The sequence below is a fragment of the Pempheris klunzingeri genome, chromosome 12, assembly GCF_042242105.1.
Source record: "Pempheris klunzingeri isolate RE-2024b chromosome 12, fPemKlu1.hap1, whole genome shotgun sequence".
NCBI lineage: Eukaryota > Metazoa > Chordata > Actinopteri > Acropomatiformes > Pempheridae > Pempheris > Pempheris klunzingeri.
The window spans coordinates 25,117,133-25,139,366 of record NC_092023.1 but is presented as its reverse complement, the minus strand read 5'-3'; the positions used below and the strand labels follow the sequence as shown (position 1 = coordinate 25,139,366).

Genomic DNA, 22,234 nt, shown 5'->3' with positions numbered 1-22,234 from the left:
GAAGGTCAGTGAAGGAAGGACAGAAGAAAGCAGCACTTTGACATCCTGACAGGACAATACGAGTGTTTGCGTGTGCGTGAGCTCAGTTGTACGAGTGTGACAGACCAGACCACCAAAGTCGCTGGTCAGCTGGAGTTTGACAGCTCTGGTGTTTATTTGGCATAGCTCGACCTGGATCGGTTGGAGCCTTGGTTACGCAGAGGAGACAGACCGTTTGTTTGGCGGCTCTGAAGCAGAGAGAAGCGCACACGCACACACACACACACACACAATCACTGCTGTTAACACAATAGCAAGGCTTTGTCAGACACGACTCTATTTGCTCTCTACTGTATAATATTTATACGATTTTATTTCAGGGTTTGAATCCTAAAAGTAAATTTTACGCCAACTAAAATTGTCCTCAAAGATTCCAGCAGTGGAATGAAGAATGTACTGTTCATATCATGTGCACTACATTTGGCTAAATCACAAGTGCGGTGAATCAGATTTGACTGACTGTTTAGTGTGCACTGAATAGTGACACATTATAAAGATGCAATACACTCTTATAAATGAACAGTATATACTATAGATTAAAGCCTTCTTGACATTTCCTGGCACGTCTTTTTTTTCTTGAAGGCTTCGTACAACATTTAAACATGGATTGTTTAAATGTTGGATAGTTCAGAGGAAGGTACTACATCCCTCTATTTGATTAGTTCAAAACGCTCGGGTCTGATGAGGGCTCACGACTGTCACTCATGCTAGAATTGCTTCACATTGGGTTCAGTCAGTTAAAATGCATATATTTTAACTACAAATAAATCTAATTGCATCTAATATTACACATTTCAACATATTTACTAGATACTTAAGCCCAACAGTGGTGAACCAGAGCAGTTAACGGTAACATTTGTTTGTTGTGTTGTAGTAGAACAGTCTGATTATTAACTCATGGCTTTCCATTTCCCTTACAAATTCTAACCCAGAACTTCACAATTGCTCTCGTGGATTGCTGCAACAACAACAAACATTATCAGAGTGCTGTCTGTCCCTCGGCCTCAGGGGAGGGGTTGGCTATTTGGGTCACTGTCACGGCCCGAGCCATACATGTAATTAGGACTTGGGAAACTTCTCTCTCCACACATGGAAGTTTTTCTGGGAAACGGGCACGTTTGCAAACAGGAAGTTGATGTCTAAATAAAGTCCCCCCCCGTACCTTCCCCTGGCCCGCGAAGGACGCTTGCTCGGCCCTTTTAAACAGTTACACAGACGGGAATCTTTGGGAGGGAAGCTTTAAATACGCGAAGCCGCGGGCCGGCTTGGCCCAGCTCAGCACCACAGCGGTCTTTGCGCCGGCAGCCACGGGCCATCTAACAGTGACTGTCGCTGCCATTTTTACCCCGGTGAGGTCAGGCCTGTCCTGGGAGTCCACTCTGGCCACCAATGTGATAAGTCATTGGGCTTGGTACCGTTGTGGTTTACTCAGGCCATACTTTGGTGTTTAAGTTAGTCCACTTTAGGTCTGCAGGGTCAGTCGAGTTTATTGACCAGTCATCCAGCCAAAAACACGCTGCCCAGGCCTTAGATCTTGTCACATTTGTTCTCATAATATTTTCATTTTACACATTTTTCATTCATTCATTCTTTCTGTTTTAGTACATCCTGCTGTAAACATGTGTTCATGCATCATTGTTCTGTCATTCCGTGTCATCAGGGTTGGTGGCAGGAGGTTACAGCGACTGGTTCATCTGCGGGTCTGCGCCTGTGTTAGTTTAGATGTTGTGTCTAACCCAACATCCCCTAAGGGGGCCATTGGGTTTTTTTTTTCCCCTTTTCACACAGGGTGTTTTTTTTTTTTTTTTTTTTGTTTGCATCAGGGCCCTGCCACCCCTCCCTGTGCCCTCCGTGCCACCCCTGACTAAGTCGAGGTCTGGCCGCCTCTGTGGTGGCGGTGATCCCACAGCTTTAATGACAGGGCACCGAAGCTCTGCGTTCGCCTCGCCCTGCCGCCTCACCTGCAACACACTCACCATTTTACACACTGCTCCAGCACTTAGTTGTGTGTGTGTGTGTATGTGTATAGTTAGAATAATGTTGCTAACACTATTACTAACTGAATGGTTTTACTGACAGTGGCCATTATGTGGATGTCTCAGCATCCTTATTTGAACACACTTGTCACGCTACTGACATGCCGCTCTCACGCTTGACAATCTCAATGCTCACTGGCTGAGTGGTGTCTCTAAAACAAGAGTGTGCCAGTGTTACAGCCTCACTTTGTTTTCCAAATAGAGGAGAAACTCAAGTGGTATGAGATGATGCAGTTCATCAGAGGATAACCATCTTTTATAAATCCTTCTGCTTTGCTTTTCATTGGAATATTTAAGAGACCACGAACCATTTTCCATCTGGGTTGCATCATTTAATTGACTATGAATGGAATAATGACATCGAACAGGGGTGGGGTTGAGTGGGGTGTAACTGTTTGCTTTGCATTAAGCTTGTAGCATGTAGTTGATGTAATTACTTGACATAAAATGATTGACACAAAGTACAAAGTCTACAAAAGAAAATGTGGGTCCCAGTGCTTCGCTCATTAGTTTTCACTGTACCAGCAGTTTTGCATCAGTGGCATCAAAGAGAAGTGCTCTTTTATTTTTGATTTACGTCATTCGACTTGTCAAGTATTCACAGTAACTGTTAATATTACTGTTACTACTAACTTTTGCTGTATCTCATTATGTTACGGAAACAAACGAACATTGTGTTGGGATAAATTATAAATCATATAGGTGATGTTTTTACCAAAAGCCATTTGTGCTAATGAAAAATACAAATGAGTAAATGAAAATAATAGTCTCTGTGCTTTGACACATTACCTGATAATTATATTCACTTTTAGCAATTCATATGTAATGATTGGACAGCTCATGGTAGGTGGTAATCTGACATTTCCTTGACAAAATCACAGATTAGGCTATAAATGAAAAAAATAATCTCATCCACTGTCATCCAGATTCTCAGTGTGGAACTGGTCGCTTCTATTTCTGCTGGAGGGTGAAGCAGGAGGCTTTAAAGTCATGCACACATAACACACACACACACACGCAACTGTTCAGTGTTGCTGATTCCCTCTGTGTCTCTCTCCGTTACAGGTGGAGGGAGTGGGCCTGTACTTCCGTCAGCAGCTCCTGCAGTCCCGGCATCGTGGCGCCTTTGAACTGGCTTATGTGGGCTTTGTACGCCTCACCGACATGCTGTGCAGGTGTGTGTGTGTGTGTGTGTTCACATTCAGAGCGAAGGGCTGAAACGTAATACTGCTGGGTGGCTGTGGGCAGCAGCTCCCATCATGACACAGAGTGTCAGCGTGCCTTGTAATTAGCTCGCTGTGAAGTCCTCTCAGTATCGCTCCTCAGGTATGAAGTAGCTGATCACATCAAGACTTGATAATTGGTGTTACTCATCATCTGGAGCCGTCTGACCTGCAAACAGTGACGCATCGGCATGACAGAGATGAACCTGCTTCTAACAGAGTGATATAATCTGTCACCTCACAATGCAATAAATCAGTACATTTTTTTATTGAATGAGTTAAAAAGCTAATAAAATGCTATTTTTCATCAACTTCCAATACATATTTTAATTTAAGGAACAGTTCAAAGGTTTGGGAAACAGGGAGTGAGAAGATGAGGAGATGATATCAGCATCATGTCTTTGGTTGGTACAGATCTGGAATCAGGAGTTGGTTAGCCTAACTTAGTATAAAGACTGGAGGCAGAGGGAAACAGCAAGGCTGGGTCTGTCCACAGTGAGTAAACAGGCCTTCCAACGACTGTAAAGCTCAATAATAACACACAGTATCTTTTTTTTGTTCAATTCGTACACTGGGAATGTAAAAGTCATGTAAGGTAAAAATCTGGGATTCAAGGGGGAGTTGCATGGTGGGGCAATTTCCTGACAAACAATTATCCATCTGCATAACATTTCTGTGCGGTATCTTCAGCTGTAGTGCCAGTTGCCAAATGCATTACTGAGTGCAGGTTTTGGTAGGGATGATGGTACCAAGCCTGGCTACCTCTGTGATGAAAAGTAAAATTGCACAATCCGGCTGCTGATCGCCAAGAAAAAGTTTCACCACACAGTTTTCCACTGGCAACACAAATTGTAATTTTTACATGTCTCTTTGTGTACAGAATAATAGTTGAGACACTTGTTTTAGAGCTTTTAGAGATGTAAGTAGGCACATTGTTTGAAGAAACACAGCTACTAACAAAGACATGTGCCTATTTAATACATCAAGGTCATTTATGTGCCACTTTAAAACACTGGGTGGACGTGGCCATGGGGAAAATCTAAAAAATAATCACCCTTGGATCTACTTTCAGCCAAAAGCCCATTTGTGTGTTGTCTCACTATGATCACACAAGCGTTTAACAAGTTATGGGCAAATATTGCTAAATTTAAAAAAAAAACACACACATTGAGGTTTAGGTTTCTATTTCAAAGCTACTTTGAACAGTACAAGACTGATAGGGCCTCCGTGGCGATGTGCGGCCAGGGGCAGTGTTAAACGTGCCTCGAGTCTCCTACAACTCCACACTCCCATCACCTCTGCTATTCATGGAAATAATCATACTGTTATCCTCCTGAGGGGAAGGAAAACAATCTTTTAATTCAGAACGACATGAAAGAATTTCTCACTTTCTTGTCCCTCCCTGTTTTCCTCAATGGCGGGTTGTGGAGGATGTCTTTAACCCCTGCGGCAGGTGACAAACCGCAAAACCGTCGCAGCAGCGTCGACTTTGAACCACCCAGTGCTGAGCAGTTAAAACAAAAATCACTTGTTTTGTTCTTGTACAAAAACCAGTCTCGCAGTGTGTTGTGTAACGAGGGCGACATTCTCGTGGTTGTGTGTAGGAGTACTGGGAGTGTGTGTGTGTTCTGCTCCGGGCGTGTGTGGATGTGAGCGCGTGTTTTCAGGAGGGGAAGAGCAGTGTGTGGATGGTATGCAGGCCGTGTGCTGGGTTATGGGGTGTTGATTGCGGGGTGCTTAACCACGGCCTTTTGATGTTCTGCCCTGGGACCCGGCTCTGGTGTGTTCCACTGTGTTTGCACTCTCTTGTTGTGTCTCTTCATCTCTCTCTTCGTTCTTTTACTCTTTCCATCTCCCTTCACTTTCTCCTTAACTGAGTTCCCTAGTTGGGTAGGCACATTTATATCTGCAGCTGTTTACATCCCTGATTCCCAACCTTTCTGTCTGACCCCCATCCCACAGCCCTGATAGATGAACTCAGATACCCCACCCGCCACGCTCAGAATGTGCTCATTTAAAGGTGCAATGTGCAGGATTTAGGGGGCTCTATTGGCATAAATGGAATATAATGTTTCCAGTAGTGTACGATCACCTGAGACTCAGTCGTTCTGTTGTGTTAGTTTAGAATGAGCCCTTTATATCTACATGGGAGTAGTAGATATATGAGAGGATACAAATTTCAACGAATGAAAGATCAGACTTATCACTTAACAACAATAAAAGCGAAGGAGTGTGAGCCCTCGTCAGCCACCGTAGCTTCTCCTACACGCTTGGACCGGGAGGCATTAGATGAGGAGTACTCCGTTGTTTGCCACTAACTCCTACACACTGCACCTTTAATTTGAGTTAAAGTTAATTATTAATGAAAGTTAATGGGTGGATATCATGATATTTTTCATACAATTGAACTGTCAATGTTTAGGTTGGTTTAGGTAAGGCTGGATGCTTCAACTATTCATCCGATATTTTAGCCAACTATTTCAGCTATTAGTCATTACTGTAAGCTTTTTCACTTTTAGCCATTTCAACCATGTGTCCATCTCTTGTAGATATCTATTTGAACTATTTGTCCATCACTCACAGGTTTCTGTTTTACCATTTATCCGCATTTTCTCGAGAACGTCTCTGCTCGTTTACTAACTGGCAGCGCGTGGTGGTCAGGTGTAATACTCAATATGTGGATTCTTTTGTCTAGTACTTAGTTGAGGTGTTTCACAACCTTTCTGCGCGTACTCCCGCTGACTGCAGGAGTCCCCCCTCCTGTTTGTAAATCACTGGTTTACAGTATGTGCCTCACTGCATGTGTTTGTCAGTGAAAGATGTCCCTGGTGTGTCAAGTGTGTGTGATGAAGTGCACCTGAGCTCCATCCTCCACATTGGATTGTTTTAACTCGTCCCCTGCGCTCCACTGGCTCTCGTTAAACAGCTGCTTCTTACAGAGCAGAGAGAGGTTTCTTGTGGGTGTGCGTCTGTGAGACCTGCTTCAGATGATATCCTCAGCATTTGTCTTCATACGCTCAGAGGAGCAGATGCCACAGAAAACAGTTTGGAGCAGGCTTTGTAATGTCAAACACTTTTCAAACAGGTACACATAAGACCGTGGATCTAAAGTTTTCGTCTGAAGGAAAGCCATATGATTAATATCTGGTCGCTGAGGGTGGCTTGATGGGATTCACATTCGTGCAGTGGCAGTAGTGATTGATCATGGTTTTTCATTTTGCTGGAATCCCTCTGACACCATCTTTGGAGGCACTGTTTCAAAGTGTTTGAAGCTAATCAAGTACATTGCACTGAGATACATAATTCATCTGACTCTTGCTGAACTGTTATTTCATGGAAATCTACATTGAGGTCCATCTGTTTGGCAAACTGAATTTAAACAAGTATTAAATTATGTGCAGCTATGTGATCTATGACAGTTTAGCGCTGCGTGTCGGGAGAAACACTTTGGATTTATTGTATGAGATTTAAATCACGCCAACAGCATGCAGCATGGCTTTCCATCTTGCAAACATGCATGGGGGAGTATTTAACATTGTTCTTGAGAACTCTGCTGTGTTGTGAACATGGTCAGAACTAAAAAGTGCAAAATGTTACATACTGTATTCTGATGAGGAAAACAACAGTTTTGTAGCTGCTATTGTGTCTAGAATAAGTGATGTGTACTTATCTATTACAGATGTGAAATGTGATGTTTTTATAAATGTGCCTTTGATATAAGTATTTGTTCAATTAGACGCTCAAAGACCTGATGTGTGTGTTCATGTACATTCGTGTGTGTGTGTGTGTGTGTGTAAGGAGTGGAAGTCTGGCCCTGCAGCAGCTTCCGGCCCGCTGGCTGTCTGAAGTTCTAGAGGAGGTCAAATCCAGCGACCCGTCGTCCAAGCTGTGTGCCACACGTCGCAGCGCCGGAATACCCTTCTACATCCAGGTGTGTGAGCGTGGTTTCAACGCAGAAACAGAACAGCTTAGCATCAAAAGGACGCTTGTTTCAGTTTTAAGGCCGGACCTGCACTGCTGATGCAGCCAGAGGCTGTTCGCACGCAGACGTTTGTCAGAAAACTGCACATTCCTGTGATTTAGTCTATTCAGAGTGTGGTGTGGAGTGGAGTGGAGTGGTGGTCACGTTGGTTTACTCCATCGCAAGTGAATCTCCTCTCTGCACACAGTTGATCCTCTGTTGCTGTTTGCAATCCTTTGGTGCTGTTTAGGTCATTGTTTGGGTCATTTCCTTATTTACCTGGAGATTTTTTTTTCCTCTCATCATACCTGATTTTAAGGTGCATTTAGGTAAATTTAAAAACACGTGGCGGCTCCACGCAGCGTGAGGTCTGAAGACCATAAATAAAGACCATTTCTCAAAATGCAAATTCTGATTCACTCTGAACTGTAACATGAAGCCATGTGATGGTCAAAGTTAAGGTCACGATATGGAATGTGTTGCGTGGACATAGTGAGGGTTATGGTTAGTGACTGAATGTTGGATAGTTGTCAGAGGTTTAGCAATAGAAACTGTGTGTGTGTGTGTGTCTTTGTGTTCCTGTTTACTCCTAAAAGTAGTGCAATCAGCAGTTCTTGGCATGCCACTGGAGCATTCATGCTGGAAGAACATTGAGTTTCTTAATCCATCTGTCTTTTTTTACTCAGTGACTCACAAACACTCATAACACACACACACACACACACACACAGATACTCACACTGTCCTTTGGTTGACCCCTGTTGTAGTCACCAGTCCCACACACCTCTAACAATGTGTTGTAATCTCTGACTAACCTACCTTAACACTTGACTGACTCAGTCTATTATTCAGCCACAGCTCGCCTCCCCATTCGTTCTGATTACTGATATTAAAACTAGACATGACAGAGTTCATGTTTTATCACAGCAGTAATTTCAGTGTGGGGTTGCTCTTTCTTGTGGCTGTGGGTGCGAGGCACATGACCACACTGCTGACATCACCGACTCCCTTCTGTTCTTATACACCGGAAAAGTGTGCTATCTTAAAAAAAAGAAAACTATTAGAAGCTGGATTTAGCCAAATTTGATTCTCTTATTAATTAATAATCAAATTTAAATCCAGGTTTCAGTTCTACATCTGTGAGCTAACATGACCTTTCATATTGAGCTAAAGTTGGAAATATGGAAAAGCAGAGAAGAGAGGAGCAGTGGTGAGGCAGAACAGAGCATGATAGAAAACAAACATGGCTTAAGATGAGGATGAAGGGAGACAGAGAGACAGAGAAGATAAGATAGAGAAGAAAGGGGGAGAGCGCGGCAGAGCGGAGGAGGTCTGGGCAGAAGCAGAAGTCGACACCTTGGCAGAGCTTTGGGCTGCATTCCTTCACACAGAAAGACCAAGTCAGTTCCTGGAAGGCTGGCTCCCGCGCTCGCCTCACGCTGGTCTGGACCGACCTGGGACAGACTTCACAGGAACCGGGCTAGCCCTCCTCTTCCTCTTAACCTTCCTCCACCCCAACCCCCTGAGAGTTCATGAGTGCCAGACAGTGCCGCCTCCTCCTCCTCCTCCTCTCCTCTCTAACTCCATCCTCCGTCTCTCCATCCCTCCCAGGCTTCGCTCTAACCCAGGCCAGACGCACAGCTGGCTCCCATCAGCTCCCACAGTACGATAACGTCTTTCTCACACAGCAGCCAATTGCTGTCACCTCCTCGCTCCCACATTCCCAACTCCCACTCCTACAAGTGATGTCATCCAGGGAAGCTGTCAGTGTACGCAAACTTATGTAATTGTATAGCTGTGTCTTTATGTGACTGGCTGATACGGATACTAACCTAAGTGCTGAATTAAAAGTAGTTCATGTGGCATGTTCTGAAACACAGCAGCAAATGCATCCATCTAGACGATGGATGCATTTGCTGCTGCATTTGCCAAACTGTACACTATATATATTGACAGTTGAAAAGCATCATTTGGTTGTATTATGTTTAGACAGCAGGACAGTGCTGCACCATCAGGACAGATCTGGCCTTCATAATGTGCAAATGTACTTACTTTAACAATACAAATACCAGGATTGCATCCAACCCAGGAATTTAAAAACGCAATTGCTGCACATAGCTATTGCTCAAACTAGAGATGCAGCTCAAGTTCATAGTTCAGCGAGTACAAATCCTTCTTATGCTGTCGGTGAAGCGATGAACAAAACAGCAAAAACCTAAAGACAAAAGGTCAATATTAGATTGGAACCTTGCCCATTGTGCGTTTTAGCCCAGCCAGCGCACATCACTCGGGGCTGAAGGCCGCAAGTGGGGAAAAAAATCCAGATGACTTGAATCTTGGACCACAGTGTCTGCAGTCATATTGCATTGTGGGTAATGTGGACACCAGAAGAATGTGTGGAATAAAAACGATGGTAGCTCTGGTTCTGTTACATTCATTTTTTTCCCCTTATAAGATTATTTAAGTTGCAGCTATGCGGTCATGCAGCATGCGCTGTAACCTGTAACTAGGATACCAAGGCGCTCCCTGCTGCAGTGATTTTGATCCTTCATGAGTGCTGAATTGATGGAATACTCTCTTGAGTGATGCACATGTTGTAAACACACACACACACACACACACAGACCTGTGACCTTATGACTCTTTATTCTGCCCACTGCATGTTGTTTTGATGGGGTTTTTTTTTTCCTTCCTCAGGCTCTGCTCTCCTCTGAGCCCAAGTCATCCAGTTGCAGTCTGTTGAAAATGACCATGAGAGAGCTGATCGCTTTGGCCATGCCCGCTGCCGACAGGAACACTGACAGCTCCACCGTCCCTCAGGTGTGACCGCCCACTAGCTGGTCCTGTAACTAGTCAAAGCTCAGCCGTTTCTAGACTCCATCTCCAACTTTCAAGTGTATCATGTCCCCAGGGGGTCATTGGTATTTCAGCCAAATAGAATGAATAAAGGAACACAGACATACAGTAAATAAAAAGGGGGGGTGGGTGCCCCTGAATACAGTGGGCTGTACTAAACCCCAGCAGCAGCAACATCTTAAAAATGCAAAGCAAATTTAAAAAAATGAGCAGCAACAGAATATGTTATGTGTCCATGTAAATACACAAAGAGGGTAAAATAAAGTGCATAGCGACCAGACGTGCTGCATCATGACACACTTGAATGGCATCAAATGGAGCGCCGCAGTGACTGATGATCTTAGACTGAGACTGCTGCTTCTAGGCAGTCAGCGTAGTATTGGAAACTAAACAAAGCACATGGTACCCGTCACAATGGTGCTGGATGGCACTGAGGAGGCAGTGCGGCTCTATAAATTACATTAGGAGTAGCAGCCAAACGGCGCTGTGCTTTGGCTGTTGCTGATAAGTTTGTCCACCGGCCTCAGCCGGCCGTCAGTTATCTTTTGAGGGTCGTGTAATATTTTAAAAATCGTTCTGGCTTATGAAATAGTGATGGACGGCTATGGGGATGTGTGGACAAAGGTAGGGTTCCTATGGTGACGTAAACATCGTCTTTGTTAATGTTTGCTGAATGATAAAACGTTCCGTGTTTCCCTCACCACAGGTCCATGCTCTGAACATCCTCAGGGCTCTGTACAGGGACACCCGCCTGGGGGAAAACATCATTCCCTTCGTCTCAGATGGAATGCAGGCAGCTGTTCTGGGCTTCACCTCTCCTGTTTGGGCTGTGAGTTCTGACGTCCATGTTTTCTACCTCAATTTGTTTCTGTTGTTTGAATTCCAGACACATTGCAATTCAACATCATGCACGCTTTTCACCGTGACACCTCTGCAGAGAGATTTTTCTGATATTTGGTCTGAATGTTATAGTCTCCCAAGAAGGTAGGATTCACTGCAGGACTGTTGTTTGTTTACTGCAAAACGTGATGCTGCTGAACAAAGTTACTGCCCCCTACAAGTGGCAACAGTGCAAACACCAGTAACAGGAAGAGAAATTAATGTCAACCACACAGACACACACTCTTTCTCTCTCCAATCTTCTTTCTCTCAGTTTCTTTTTTTTCGCTGCCCAGGTGAGGAACTCCTCCACTCTCCTCTTCAGCACTCTGATCACAAGGATCTTTGGAGTGAAGAAGGGGAAGGACGAGCACTCGAAAAAGAACAGGTCAGCTGCTTCTCCCCCTCCAACACCGCTCCACCTGCTCAAGTTTACGGTCATGTGCATCGGTGCAGAATGAGGTGCTTACATGTGACTGAGGGAAGAGCGAATCACTGGTTATCAGTCGCGTATGAGGAAATAAGGTCCAAAAGTCACAATTCACAAAAGAGTCAACAAAATCTCATTTACTGCTGTATATCTGAAGTATCAGTTTGTTGAGGTGACTCCACTTATTCCCAGTGCACTTAAAACAGTTTAATAGCAAAACATCTTGTGCTTAACTGTCATCATCTTTTAAGAATTTTAAGAATGTCATCATTTTAGACTCTGACCTCAAATATCTAGCTTAGAATCTAATACATTTATATTTGTGTAGTACGTCAACACTCAGTAAATGTGCAAGAAAGCAAACAATTTAGAGTAAAGTTTAGGTAAAAGGAGCACAAGTGGAAACAGTGGTTGTTTCACACCACCGGGGGACACTGTTGTAACACTACTGTGACTGAAATGCAGGTTTCACTCAAACCCACTGCTCATTATCGCTTGCTGAGACACAGGTCTCTGCTGCTGCCGCACAATCGATAAGGAGGACACTTACAGTAAAGAAAAAAGGTTAGAAAGAAAAATAGGTTCACTTTGAAAACCAAAATGCAAACGCACAATATAATATGTTTGTTTGTAGTATTTTTGCTCTCTAAAACCCCCGGGCCCATCCCATGGGTGCTGTGTTGGACCTCGGTTCATACAAGTGGGCAACAAATGATAAGACCTCAAGTACAACACAGCAACATTTGTTTCAAATGTGTTCAATTTCAAACAAAAAGCCACCCGTCTGGTCTGATAAGGGCCGGAAATGTTCACCGAAGGCACATCTGTGAACAACATGGTCTGGAGTACGTTGTGTTCTCTGTCGCACAACTTGAGAATGCTCTTGTCAGGGTGGAAAAATGAGCTGAAACAGCATTTGGACCAAAGACCACGAGACCGTAAAAGTGTTTATTGAAACCCACTACATTAGTTAGAAATAGCTTTTTAATAATTAGAGAATTGAAATAACCGGCTGATAGATGATCATGATTCGTCAGTACGTGATCAGTCAGTAAATCAGTCAGTTTGTCACAGACTGACATTTAACCACTCTGAGGTGTGTGCAAACACTGGGTCTGGTTTGTCGCCCTCCATTGGACACTCAGGTTTTGTTGTGGGGAAAAGATTTCACCTGATATTCCACAGACACAAGCAACAACACAGGAGAGGATATCACTACACATTTCCAGGGGAAAGGTGTTGAGATTACCACAAACAAGTCAGTTTTTTGGATATCTCCTTTTGGTGGATCAGAGGTGTTTGTGTTTATTCTGGAACCACCGCACACCCTGGCGAAATTGAGTTGCGCAAATGATGGATCTGTTTTAGAGGTTTAACGGTCTAAGTCTTAGTGGGAAGGTTATCAGTTGTCGTCCTTGCTTTCAGGGATTGTTTGAAAAATTGCGGATTGTTTTTGAGGTCTCTGGAAAAGAGTCCTAAATCCTAACAGGCTCCCAGTGCCTTGTCAAACAGCCATCCATTTATCTATTTGGAAACCTTGATAACGAAATTGATAGCAGACCTGGCTCAGGTGCTTTTTCCACATAGATTTTATGATTTGTTGTATCCAGCGTAGGTGGAGGGATGCTACAAGAGGATTATATAATCAAAGGAAAATATTTGATGCTGTAGCAGGCAAAGTTTTCTCCAAAAATCCTTGTCCCATTTGCCTTCTTTTTTTTCTCGTTTTTTCAAGTTTCTTCATTTGCACAGAAGATCAGTGTTTGTGCGTAGATGCAACTGTAAGCAAGTTCTGTCTTCAGAAAGCCAGACACATTAAATCTGACCTTTTTTTTAACGAAGCATGACGGAGCACCCTGAAGCTGTGTGTTGTTCATTGCCGTCATGCTGACTGAAATCCTTCATGTTATCTAGATGGCTGTATGGTTACAGAGTGTGAGATTTAAAATTCTCTGCATTGACGAGATCAAACCATTTATCTCATCATGCATTAATTATGACACAAATGTGGGCATTTACAAGTTGATACAATAACTTGGACGTGACCTGAAGAAGGCATTAGCCTCGTTGTGCTAAGCTAGGCTAACCATGCCCCGGGTCCAGCTCTGTATTATATGTTATCTGAAAGCTCACTGCTATTTGGAAATGTAAAAAGGCAGAGAGGCCGCGCACACCTTGAAACCACTGCGCGTAAAACCTTCTATGATTGGTTACTTATCGGGCGCTGATGGAACTGATAACGGTGATCCATCACCAAGCGAAGCACGAAGGGACACGAACAGTAATGTGCATGCACTGTTGGCCTGTAGGATTATATGATAGCTGTATTGGGGTCTACGTTGAGCTCCGAAGTGATTTGTTACCCCACAGATAATCCAGGGTAAACTTTCACAGGACTTCGGGGCCCGCTCCAGGAAGCTGTCTGGTTCCCCGTACTGTGTTTCTATTGGCTGATTCTCTGAAGGCCTCTGAATACTCGCAGCCAAAGCCAAGGCTGCTCGTGTTTATCTTGTCTGTTTTCACTTGTGTTTTAAGTCTGCCGGCCCTCCTTTGTATAGCTCTCAGTTATCTCACCATCCTCCTGTCTGCTGCTTTCTTTCTTATTATTACTGTGTGGGATGATTTATTTATTTTTTTATATATATATATATTTATATACGCATGTGGGAGAGTTTGTGTGCGGTGATTAATGAGAAACAGGAACAATGTAAGACAACTAGCATTTGACCTCTAGCTCAGATTTTAGCGTGGGTTTATAATGATTTTACATGTCTATCTGTAATATGTTCTAGTCTGGTAATCATTATTTTTATCTTACTATTGTGCTCTTGCTGGCTGTCATGCCAGTATAGAAAGAAAGCTGCAACTCATTTCTAATAGTGTCTTTGGGAGTTTGTCTTTTCCTCAGTCTGTTGTATGTCTGGTCTCCGTTATTACCATGATTTTACGGTTGTGATCTCTGGCAGCAGAAAATGCGCTGTGACAGCTTGTCCACTCCAATATTTGGCTGTGTGTGTAAGGGGCCTCTTGGTCTACCGAAGCTGGAGCATAAACACATTTCCCTCACACACAAAACCAGTTTATTTACAGCATTGTGTGTATTTGTGTGCTTGGGAAAGGCGAGCTTCTCGCTGTCTGTGGGAATTTCGGCTGTGTATTTTACGTAGGCTAATTACTTGAATCCAGACATCTTGTTTGCTTGTGCATCACCGTTCTCTCCGTGACCGCACATTGATGTCGATCCGATGTTGTTGTCGAGATAAACGCGGCTGTAAACAAAGCTGACAGAGCGGAGATTGCTCTCTGCATTCCAACAAAAGCCTCCAGCTTTATCTCAATCTCCTCACTTTGCACAACATGTGCTCTTTTACATGCAAAAATGTTTATACCAATCAATCAGGTGCTTTTGACCAAAAACAAGATAACTCCAATACACTTATGTCATCATGGTAAGATCAGTGTCAGTGATGTATAAAGTGTCAATACAAAACTGAAGTAAAACATTTCCTCACAGTATTAAATGCTAATGCGATGTATTATGAATTACATGATTAGAAAGTACAGTATATGCTAATGGAAAGTGTATAAGCAGCACTTACTGTGGAGCTTCTCTTAACCACTTTATATACAGCTCCCTACCCAGGGGTCCCACTCCTCCAAAAGTTACATGTGGGGGGATGAGATGACGTATAAGAGAGGAAAAAAATCAAAGTTTTACACTACTTCGTACTCAGTTTTTGGACCTTTCTCTAATTTTTAATGAAAGATTGGATAATTGTATTCTTCCCCTCTTCCCCATCTAATCTGCTCCGACATGACCTCTGACCTCTGTCCCCCAGGCAGTAGAGTCTTGTCAGACTGAAAGACTCTCATTAGACAGAGGAGGGTGGGGAGCACACACACACACACACACACACACACACTCTTATATAATAAACACTGTTCAGTATTTGCACATGCATAAAGTGAAAGGTTCAGAGAGGTTTTTGCACTTGTGTCCTTGTGCGGTTATGTGTGTGTGTGTGTGTGTGTGTGTGTGTGTGTGAGAGGTCACAAGAGGTGAATAGTGTGTCATATCCAGGTTGAAAGGGGGTTTAAAATCTACACACATGACTCGCTTTCCTACCATGACAGCGTCTGCTGCTAACTTGAACCAGGTCCAGAGAGTGCGTGGAAGTGTGTGTGTCTGTGTCTGTGTGTGTGTGTTGGTCCAGAATCTATAGCGGTCGTGACTGAGGCAGTATGTGATCTCTCCAGTCTTGTGATCATGTGCTTGGCAGACCAGACCTCTTCCCTTTAGGAGTGACTTGATTTAGACGGGCAGAGTTAAATAAAACCTTTATTGGCCCAGAGGCTGAATGGCGGTTGCAGCAGCAAGACCGCCAGCGCTAAATATAAAGTTTGTCATTTTATTGACAGTTGTGTATGTGTGTGAGGGAAGATATGAGCACAGACACACATGACCGTGGCACATGGTGCAGTATACTGTATGTGCACACACACACACTCGCAAGGGTAAGTGTTTCTTTCTAGTTGTAGCAGGGTAAGCAAACATAAGGCTGGATTTGTTTAGGTAGAGAATACTTGGCACAGGGCCATCCTCTTATCACAACATTTCACTGTAGACACACTCTCCATCATTTCCTCTCTGCTTCTCATTATATTGCTTTCACGGAGGGAGCGCATTCGTAACATATGAATTTAATGAACTGAAATTCAAGTGGATCAAAGTAAATCCACTACCGTTCACGATTACTCCTGCTCTCTGGCAGCGATTTATTTTACACCCCGCAGAGACTCAGTGCGTTGCATTTCCATACATTACACTCGCCCAAAACTTCACCTTCTTTCCAGCGTCGACGGCATTGTTGATGCTTGTTTTTTATGCTTTCTGGTTGTGTTTTCCACGACTCCCATCCTCCACTTCAGTTAATGCCGTTTCTCTGTCCATGGGTTTATTCTGAAATCCATTAGAGCCAATTGCCAGAAACTCTTTCAACATTTTCTTTCCTGATTCTTGATTCACTCACTAGGTTCTTGTCTGAGATTTCACCTGCACCTCATAGCCTTCCTCAGTGGATGTAGTTTGCCCGTAGACGCTGTTAAAAGCTCCAAAAAGAGCTTGAAAGTGAGTTAAGATCTTTGTGTGGTTCGTGCTCAGTTTCTCTCTCACACAATTTTATACAATCTACATAATATAAAGGGACATTCCACATGTTTTACCTGTCAAAGTCAGTTTACTACTCACAGGAAGGACTACACTGTTAGTGAGAACAGTTGAATAACGTCTCCAGTGGCTCTGGGGGAGAAGCATGGTGGTTTTATAGAGGGCAGCATTAGTCCTGCAGATGATCAGCTGGTCGATCATTGAAACATCTCTATGGCTGGACTATGGATTTGTGTTAAGTTTTGTGCAGACATTCATTTCCCCCAGAGGATGAATCTTACTGACTTCGGTGATCCTCTAACTTTTCATTTGTCTTTTCATCATTTCATCATCTGGTCTAAATTTAAATTTCTCCTCTTCTTGACTAAGCTGACCTGCAAACCTTCCCATCAGCCTCAGCTGTGCTTTGTGTTAAATGCTAAATGGCATATATTAACACTCTTAACACACTGAGATGGTGACGGTGGTAAAACTACCTGCTAAATATGTCACCATAGTCACTGTGAAAAGGTTAGTATGCTGATCTAAGCATTATGCTCAAACCACTGCAAGTAAAGCCTCACAGCTGCTAGCATGACTGCAGACTCTTGGTCTAGTTGAAAATAATAAATAACATTTTTATAACAGTTCTATCAACCTTTAAAACTGTGTATGGAACCACCACCATAAACCATGGAGCCTCCAAAGTCCCAAGACATGATATTTTTTCTCTTGTGTGCGCAAGATTTAAAAAGTATAGTGTTTCAGGACTTTGGTGGTCCAGTACTTGAGAAGCAGGCACGGACCCAGATAAATGAGGATTCTCAGACTAAGTGGCCGTATTACTGTTAAAACACTCATGCTCTCTCTGTCTCTGTCTCTGTCTCCCTCTGTCTCCCTCTCTCTCCCTCTCTCTGCCCTCAGGATGACGGGCCGAGAGTTTTTCACTCGTTTTCCAGCTCTCTATCCGTTCCTCCTGAACCAGCTGGAGGAGGCTGCAGCCACGGTGGAAAGGTGAGGTGGTCCTCTTTAATCCACTCACATGCACACATTGAGTCCCTGCCATGACTTTTAATTGAAGTGTGAACATGAACTCAGCTGGTTCTCTAATCTAGTTGCATGGTCTCAGACTGTTTGCTCAAAGCACAAGACTTTAGGACCGAAGAAACGTCTTTTTTTTCTTTTCAGAGGAGAGTTGAGTCCACTGAGGTTCGTTGGCCCTATCTTCTTTAGCTCAGCCCAAACTCCCTTTTTAAAAGCACTCATGTCGTCCAACAGCTCCACAGACGGCCTTATCTTAATATGGATCCAATTAATTGAATGCTCTTTCAGAGCGGCTCTTTCACAATTCCCCTCACTCCCCTCGACCCTTGTTAAAACATTCGCAAATTTCCCACGGAACCAGATCTCGGCTGTCTGACTTCCAACATCATCTCAGCGTATTGCGCCACCCGGGCAGACCAACCACACCGTTCTGTAGCAATACACAGGAGGACGGGGGGTTAGAGAGCTGCTGTTAGTGGTTTTAGAGAGTCACATGGAAGATGCAGCACAAGTGTGTTTCCAAAAGAAGTCGCATTTTATGAACGATTTTAGAAATGAGATTTGGAACTGGAAGCATACAGTTGTACAGAAAGGGTGGATTAGTATGTATGTAATATGTATATATACAAGGACTCCAAGCAGCAACTGTGAAGAATTATGAATGAAAAAGAATTGAGTGTCCACAAGACCAACATACAGACAGCTGGAAACTGTCTTTGTAAGATTGTAAACAGAGCAAAAGACGTCAGTATTATACACGCAGATGCAATGTGTTGATTGGATGCAGTCCTTACATATTAATGACTCATTTCTTCGATAGCAGGTCCTTCTGCAACTTGTTGCCAGCTTTCAGTGTTGTTTAGTCTAAAAACAATACATTGTCTTTGGATGGATTAAATTTCCACCCCGTTTATTGGTTTGCCCACCATACCTACCCCTACCCCCCTACATGTATGTACCATAATGTACACAATCCACACAAAAATACACCAGAGAGAGAGAGAGAGAAAAATGAAAGAGCACACTCTGCATTATGATACATGTTTATGCATATACCCATGCATGCATGTAGCTTTGCATACCTATGTAAATGCACATGTTACATGATATGACACACCACATATCACGTGAAGCGTGCCACACACAAATCTACGCGTGCACACATACATACACATGGCATGCCGCCACAGAATTTACAGCGCCTGCTATCGACTAAGAATATCCTGGATCGATGTCTGTTATTCAACCACACCTCGGAGGCACAAGTGCTTTTGCATATCAGGTTGTCAGTTGCTTTACACGAGCAGCGAGTGATGTCCACGTGTGGATGGAAGCAGTTCGCTGAAGTAAAAGTCTTCAGTGAGTTTGTTTCCGTTTCCTTCGTGGCCTGTAGATTCATACATTTCGAACTCCTAATCGAATCATCTCAGCGTAGCAAAGGTTTTATCTCTGAAACGGTCTCAGGTCAGTGCCCACATTTTCAACTGCTGTCCAGTGATTAGTTGCAGTGCACAATATCTTATCTGCCACTGCCTTCGCTTCCAAAGAAAACAGGTTCATATCACATTCTGTGTACTTTTCTCAAAATTTCTAAACAAAACTTGCTGATTTATTTGCCTGAGAGCTAAACGGTAAGCTAAAGCTTTCGTTTACTTTAGAGGCCTTTTTGTGTCTCAGCTACCGCGTCCCGTTCACTGCTTTCTAAATGAAGAATATAAATACTTGAGGTCAGTGTTCTGTTTCCACTCTCTTTAAAAGATGTAAAACAAAAATAAGCCTTTCATCAAACAGCCGGGTACTGCAGATGATTGAGGAGTTTAGGGAGAGAGAGGGCAGACATTCATGGAATTTGAGAGTGCCATTAAATGCCACGGAGTCTCTTTTTCATCCTGTCAAGTGTTTCTGCCTCCAGCTGTATCCCAACAAGGCCTAATATGTTTGCAATTCCCCTCCCCAGGTAATGGTTTAATGAAAAGCACAAGTTGTTTTTTGCAGGGGGGGTCTGTTGTTCTGTGAGATCCTCCTGACATAATGACAGGGCCTGAAGGACATGTCCCCACATTGTAGAAGATGATGTTTTTACCTTGCATGTAGCTAAAGTGTGAGTGGTTTTATTAACAAAGTGTAAAAATCCTCTGAGAGCAGGACGTGGAGGAATGAAACTGTTCTGAAGGCAAAGCGCAGCCCCTCTCCATATCAGATACCTGACATTTTAAGCTCCTCGGTCATTTTCCTTTCTGTGTCCTGTGCGTTCTTGTCTGTTTCTCCTTTTTCCTCCCTCCCTCCTCTCCCTGCGAGTGTGTCAGAGTGAAACTGTGAAACCGCTGGCAGAGAGAGACAGTTTCCATTCTGACTCTGTTGGCAGTGATTTGGATGGAGGAGGAGAGGGAGGTAAAAGAGCCCAGCTCAAGGACGGATGAGGAGATGACTGTGTCTGACTGTGGGTGGTTTTAGATATGCAGCGTGTTTTGAAGCTGTTATACGTCAGTCAAGAAGTCACACTCAGACCCGTACAGAGCAGCTCCACTCCCTACATTTACAACGCCGTTACTCTAAAGGCTGCTCTCAGCATCACACACCACTAGCGCCTGCACATTTCAGCTGACACTAATTTGCATTGTTCAGATCTGACTCCCTGTGTGTGTGTGTGTGTGTGTGTGTTCAGTGACAGTGGTCAGGTGAAGCTTCACCCCAGTCTCTTCCTGCTGCTGCTGGTGCTCAGTCGACTCTACCCTTCTCCCATGGACGGATCTTCTTCACCTCTGGGACTCGCTCCTTTCATGCCTTTCATCATCAGGTGTGTACAAGTGTGCAAGTAAAAAGTAAAAGCACACACACTGCATACGTTTTGTAGCTTTGTTGCCTTAAAGAATAACTCTGGTATTTTTAAACCTGGGCCCTATTTTTTTTTTTAAAACATATTTTGGGTTTAAAATGACTTGGAAGTCTTGATCTGGCAGCTGGCACAAGCGATCACAGAACACAGGAATCGCCGGTCCACTGCTGCCTAGATCGGCTAGTTGTTGTTGAGGGACTCTGGTGTAATAAAGATCCAAACTGAAGTGTTAAAACACCAAAGTCACAGCAACTAGACAAGCAACTCCCGCGTTGAACCAAGCAATATATCTTCCTGGTTAGATAAAACGGGTCTTGCAGGTCTCTTTATCCCTTTCTCTAATGTTGTCAGACACTTAGAATAACAACCTCAGCCTGTCAGTTTTAATGGATGCACTTTGACGAACGAGGTTTCTCCAAAAGACTTAGATTACAGCCATTATAGCTCGTTTTGTGGCCGCCAGCCGAGAGGATCTGCTCGACGGATTCCAAAACTTTATTTTACCTGCTAGTTATTTCCAACACAAAACGTGTAAAAAAACGAGGGTTCATAATCATATGCTTATTCTTTAAGGTCTCAAAGAAATGTCCATTTAATTACAGCATTTTTCGCTTGCATGTGGAAACGGTCCGATCAAGGTGGAATCACTGGAGACAGAGCAAACAGTCTCACCACAAGGCCAGTTGGCTTCACACAGTCTTCCTCAGAAAGTTAAGTTTGTGCAGCTCATTGAGCACTCTGAGGACTTTTCATCTGTGTCAATATGATTTAAATTACTTTAGTAGCCTGAATGATTTTGATATCCATTCTTCACAGCACAGACTGTAAATGGTATATATATACATACAAATACACACACACACACAAACACACACACCACCTAGCTTAACATGTTCTACATTATCTGTGCGGCCATCTGTCATCACAGTTAGTTTCAGTTTTATTCCATACTGCCATTACACATCTGTCAAATCACTCCCCTCCATCATTTAGGAGTTTACGTGTCCTTGAACAAAACTTTCAACTCCCAACTGCTCCAAGAGCCCCAGCAGTGCAAAGTGCAGCTTGTGAATGACGGGGAATGCTGTCCTCCGTCTGCAGCTCCTCCCTTGTGTCATCACTATCAACGAGAACGTGTTTCCAGTCAGCTCGGATGCTTATAAAAGTTCAAAAAGAAACATTAGCGCAGGCTCTGTTCTATCAAACCCAAGAGGGTCACACACCTGCTCTCTCAGCCATGATAAACCTCCCAAACGTTTCTCTGCACCAGAACTCATTCTAAGTATAGAACAATCGCAAAGACAAAACACATGCAGTCTAAACATTAGTGTGTCTGTGTGTGTTCTTTTTTATTTTTTTGTTTGCACAGGTGCCTCTCTTTATATGAACTTTGTGTTCTGTGTTTTCTACATTTCTCTCCCCAGAATCCAGGTGACGCATCTCTACTCAGGAAAATCACTAAAAAAATCAGAAAGTCTTTGTCTGATTTAGTGTTTCTGTACATTAAACATCGGTCTAGTTTGAGTTGGTGTCTGCAGCGGGTTTCTGTGTTGTTGCTTGTGCTGCCTTGTGCCACGGTGGTTGATTAGATTGTGACTGGTTTTATCTGAACTCCACTCAGTGTTTACCGGGGAGTAAACCACACAGGCGAATGGGAAACTGTGGTCACAGCCTTCATTTTTTACATTCCTCACACGGGGAAAGATACAAATATTATTGGTACATGTTCATCTGCTGCACCTGCAAATAAGACGCAAACTTGCACGCACACACACACACACACA

At 43.5% G+C, this 22,234-nt stretch overlaps 1 protein-coding gene across 1 annotated transcript in view; it reads left to right on the top strand.

Moving 5' to 3' along the window:
• The window catches only part of thada (THADA armadillo repeat containing), an 82,411-nt gene that overhangs the window by 11,079 nt on the left and 49,098 nt on the right, over positions 1–22,234 (top strand). The window contains exons 21-27 of the mRNA XM_070841262.1: positions 3,141–3,250; positions 7,097–7,229; positions 9,957–10,079; positions 10,822–10,944; positions 11,291–11,382; positions 17,495–17,584; positions 20,280–20,411. Coding sequence (XP_070697363.1) covers positions 3,141–3,250; positions 7,097–7,229; positions 9,957–10,079; positions 10,822–10,944; positions 11,291–11,382; positions 17,495–17,584; positions 20,280–20,411 — 803 coding nt within the window. The remainder of the gene's footprint in view (positions 1–3,140; positions 3,251–7,096; positions 7,230–9,956; positions 10,080–10,821; positions 10,945–11,290; positions 11,383–17,494; positions 17,585–20,279; positions 20,412–22,234) is intronic.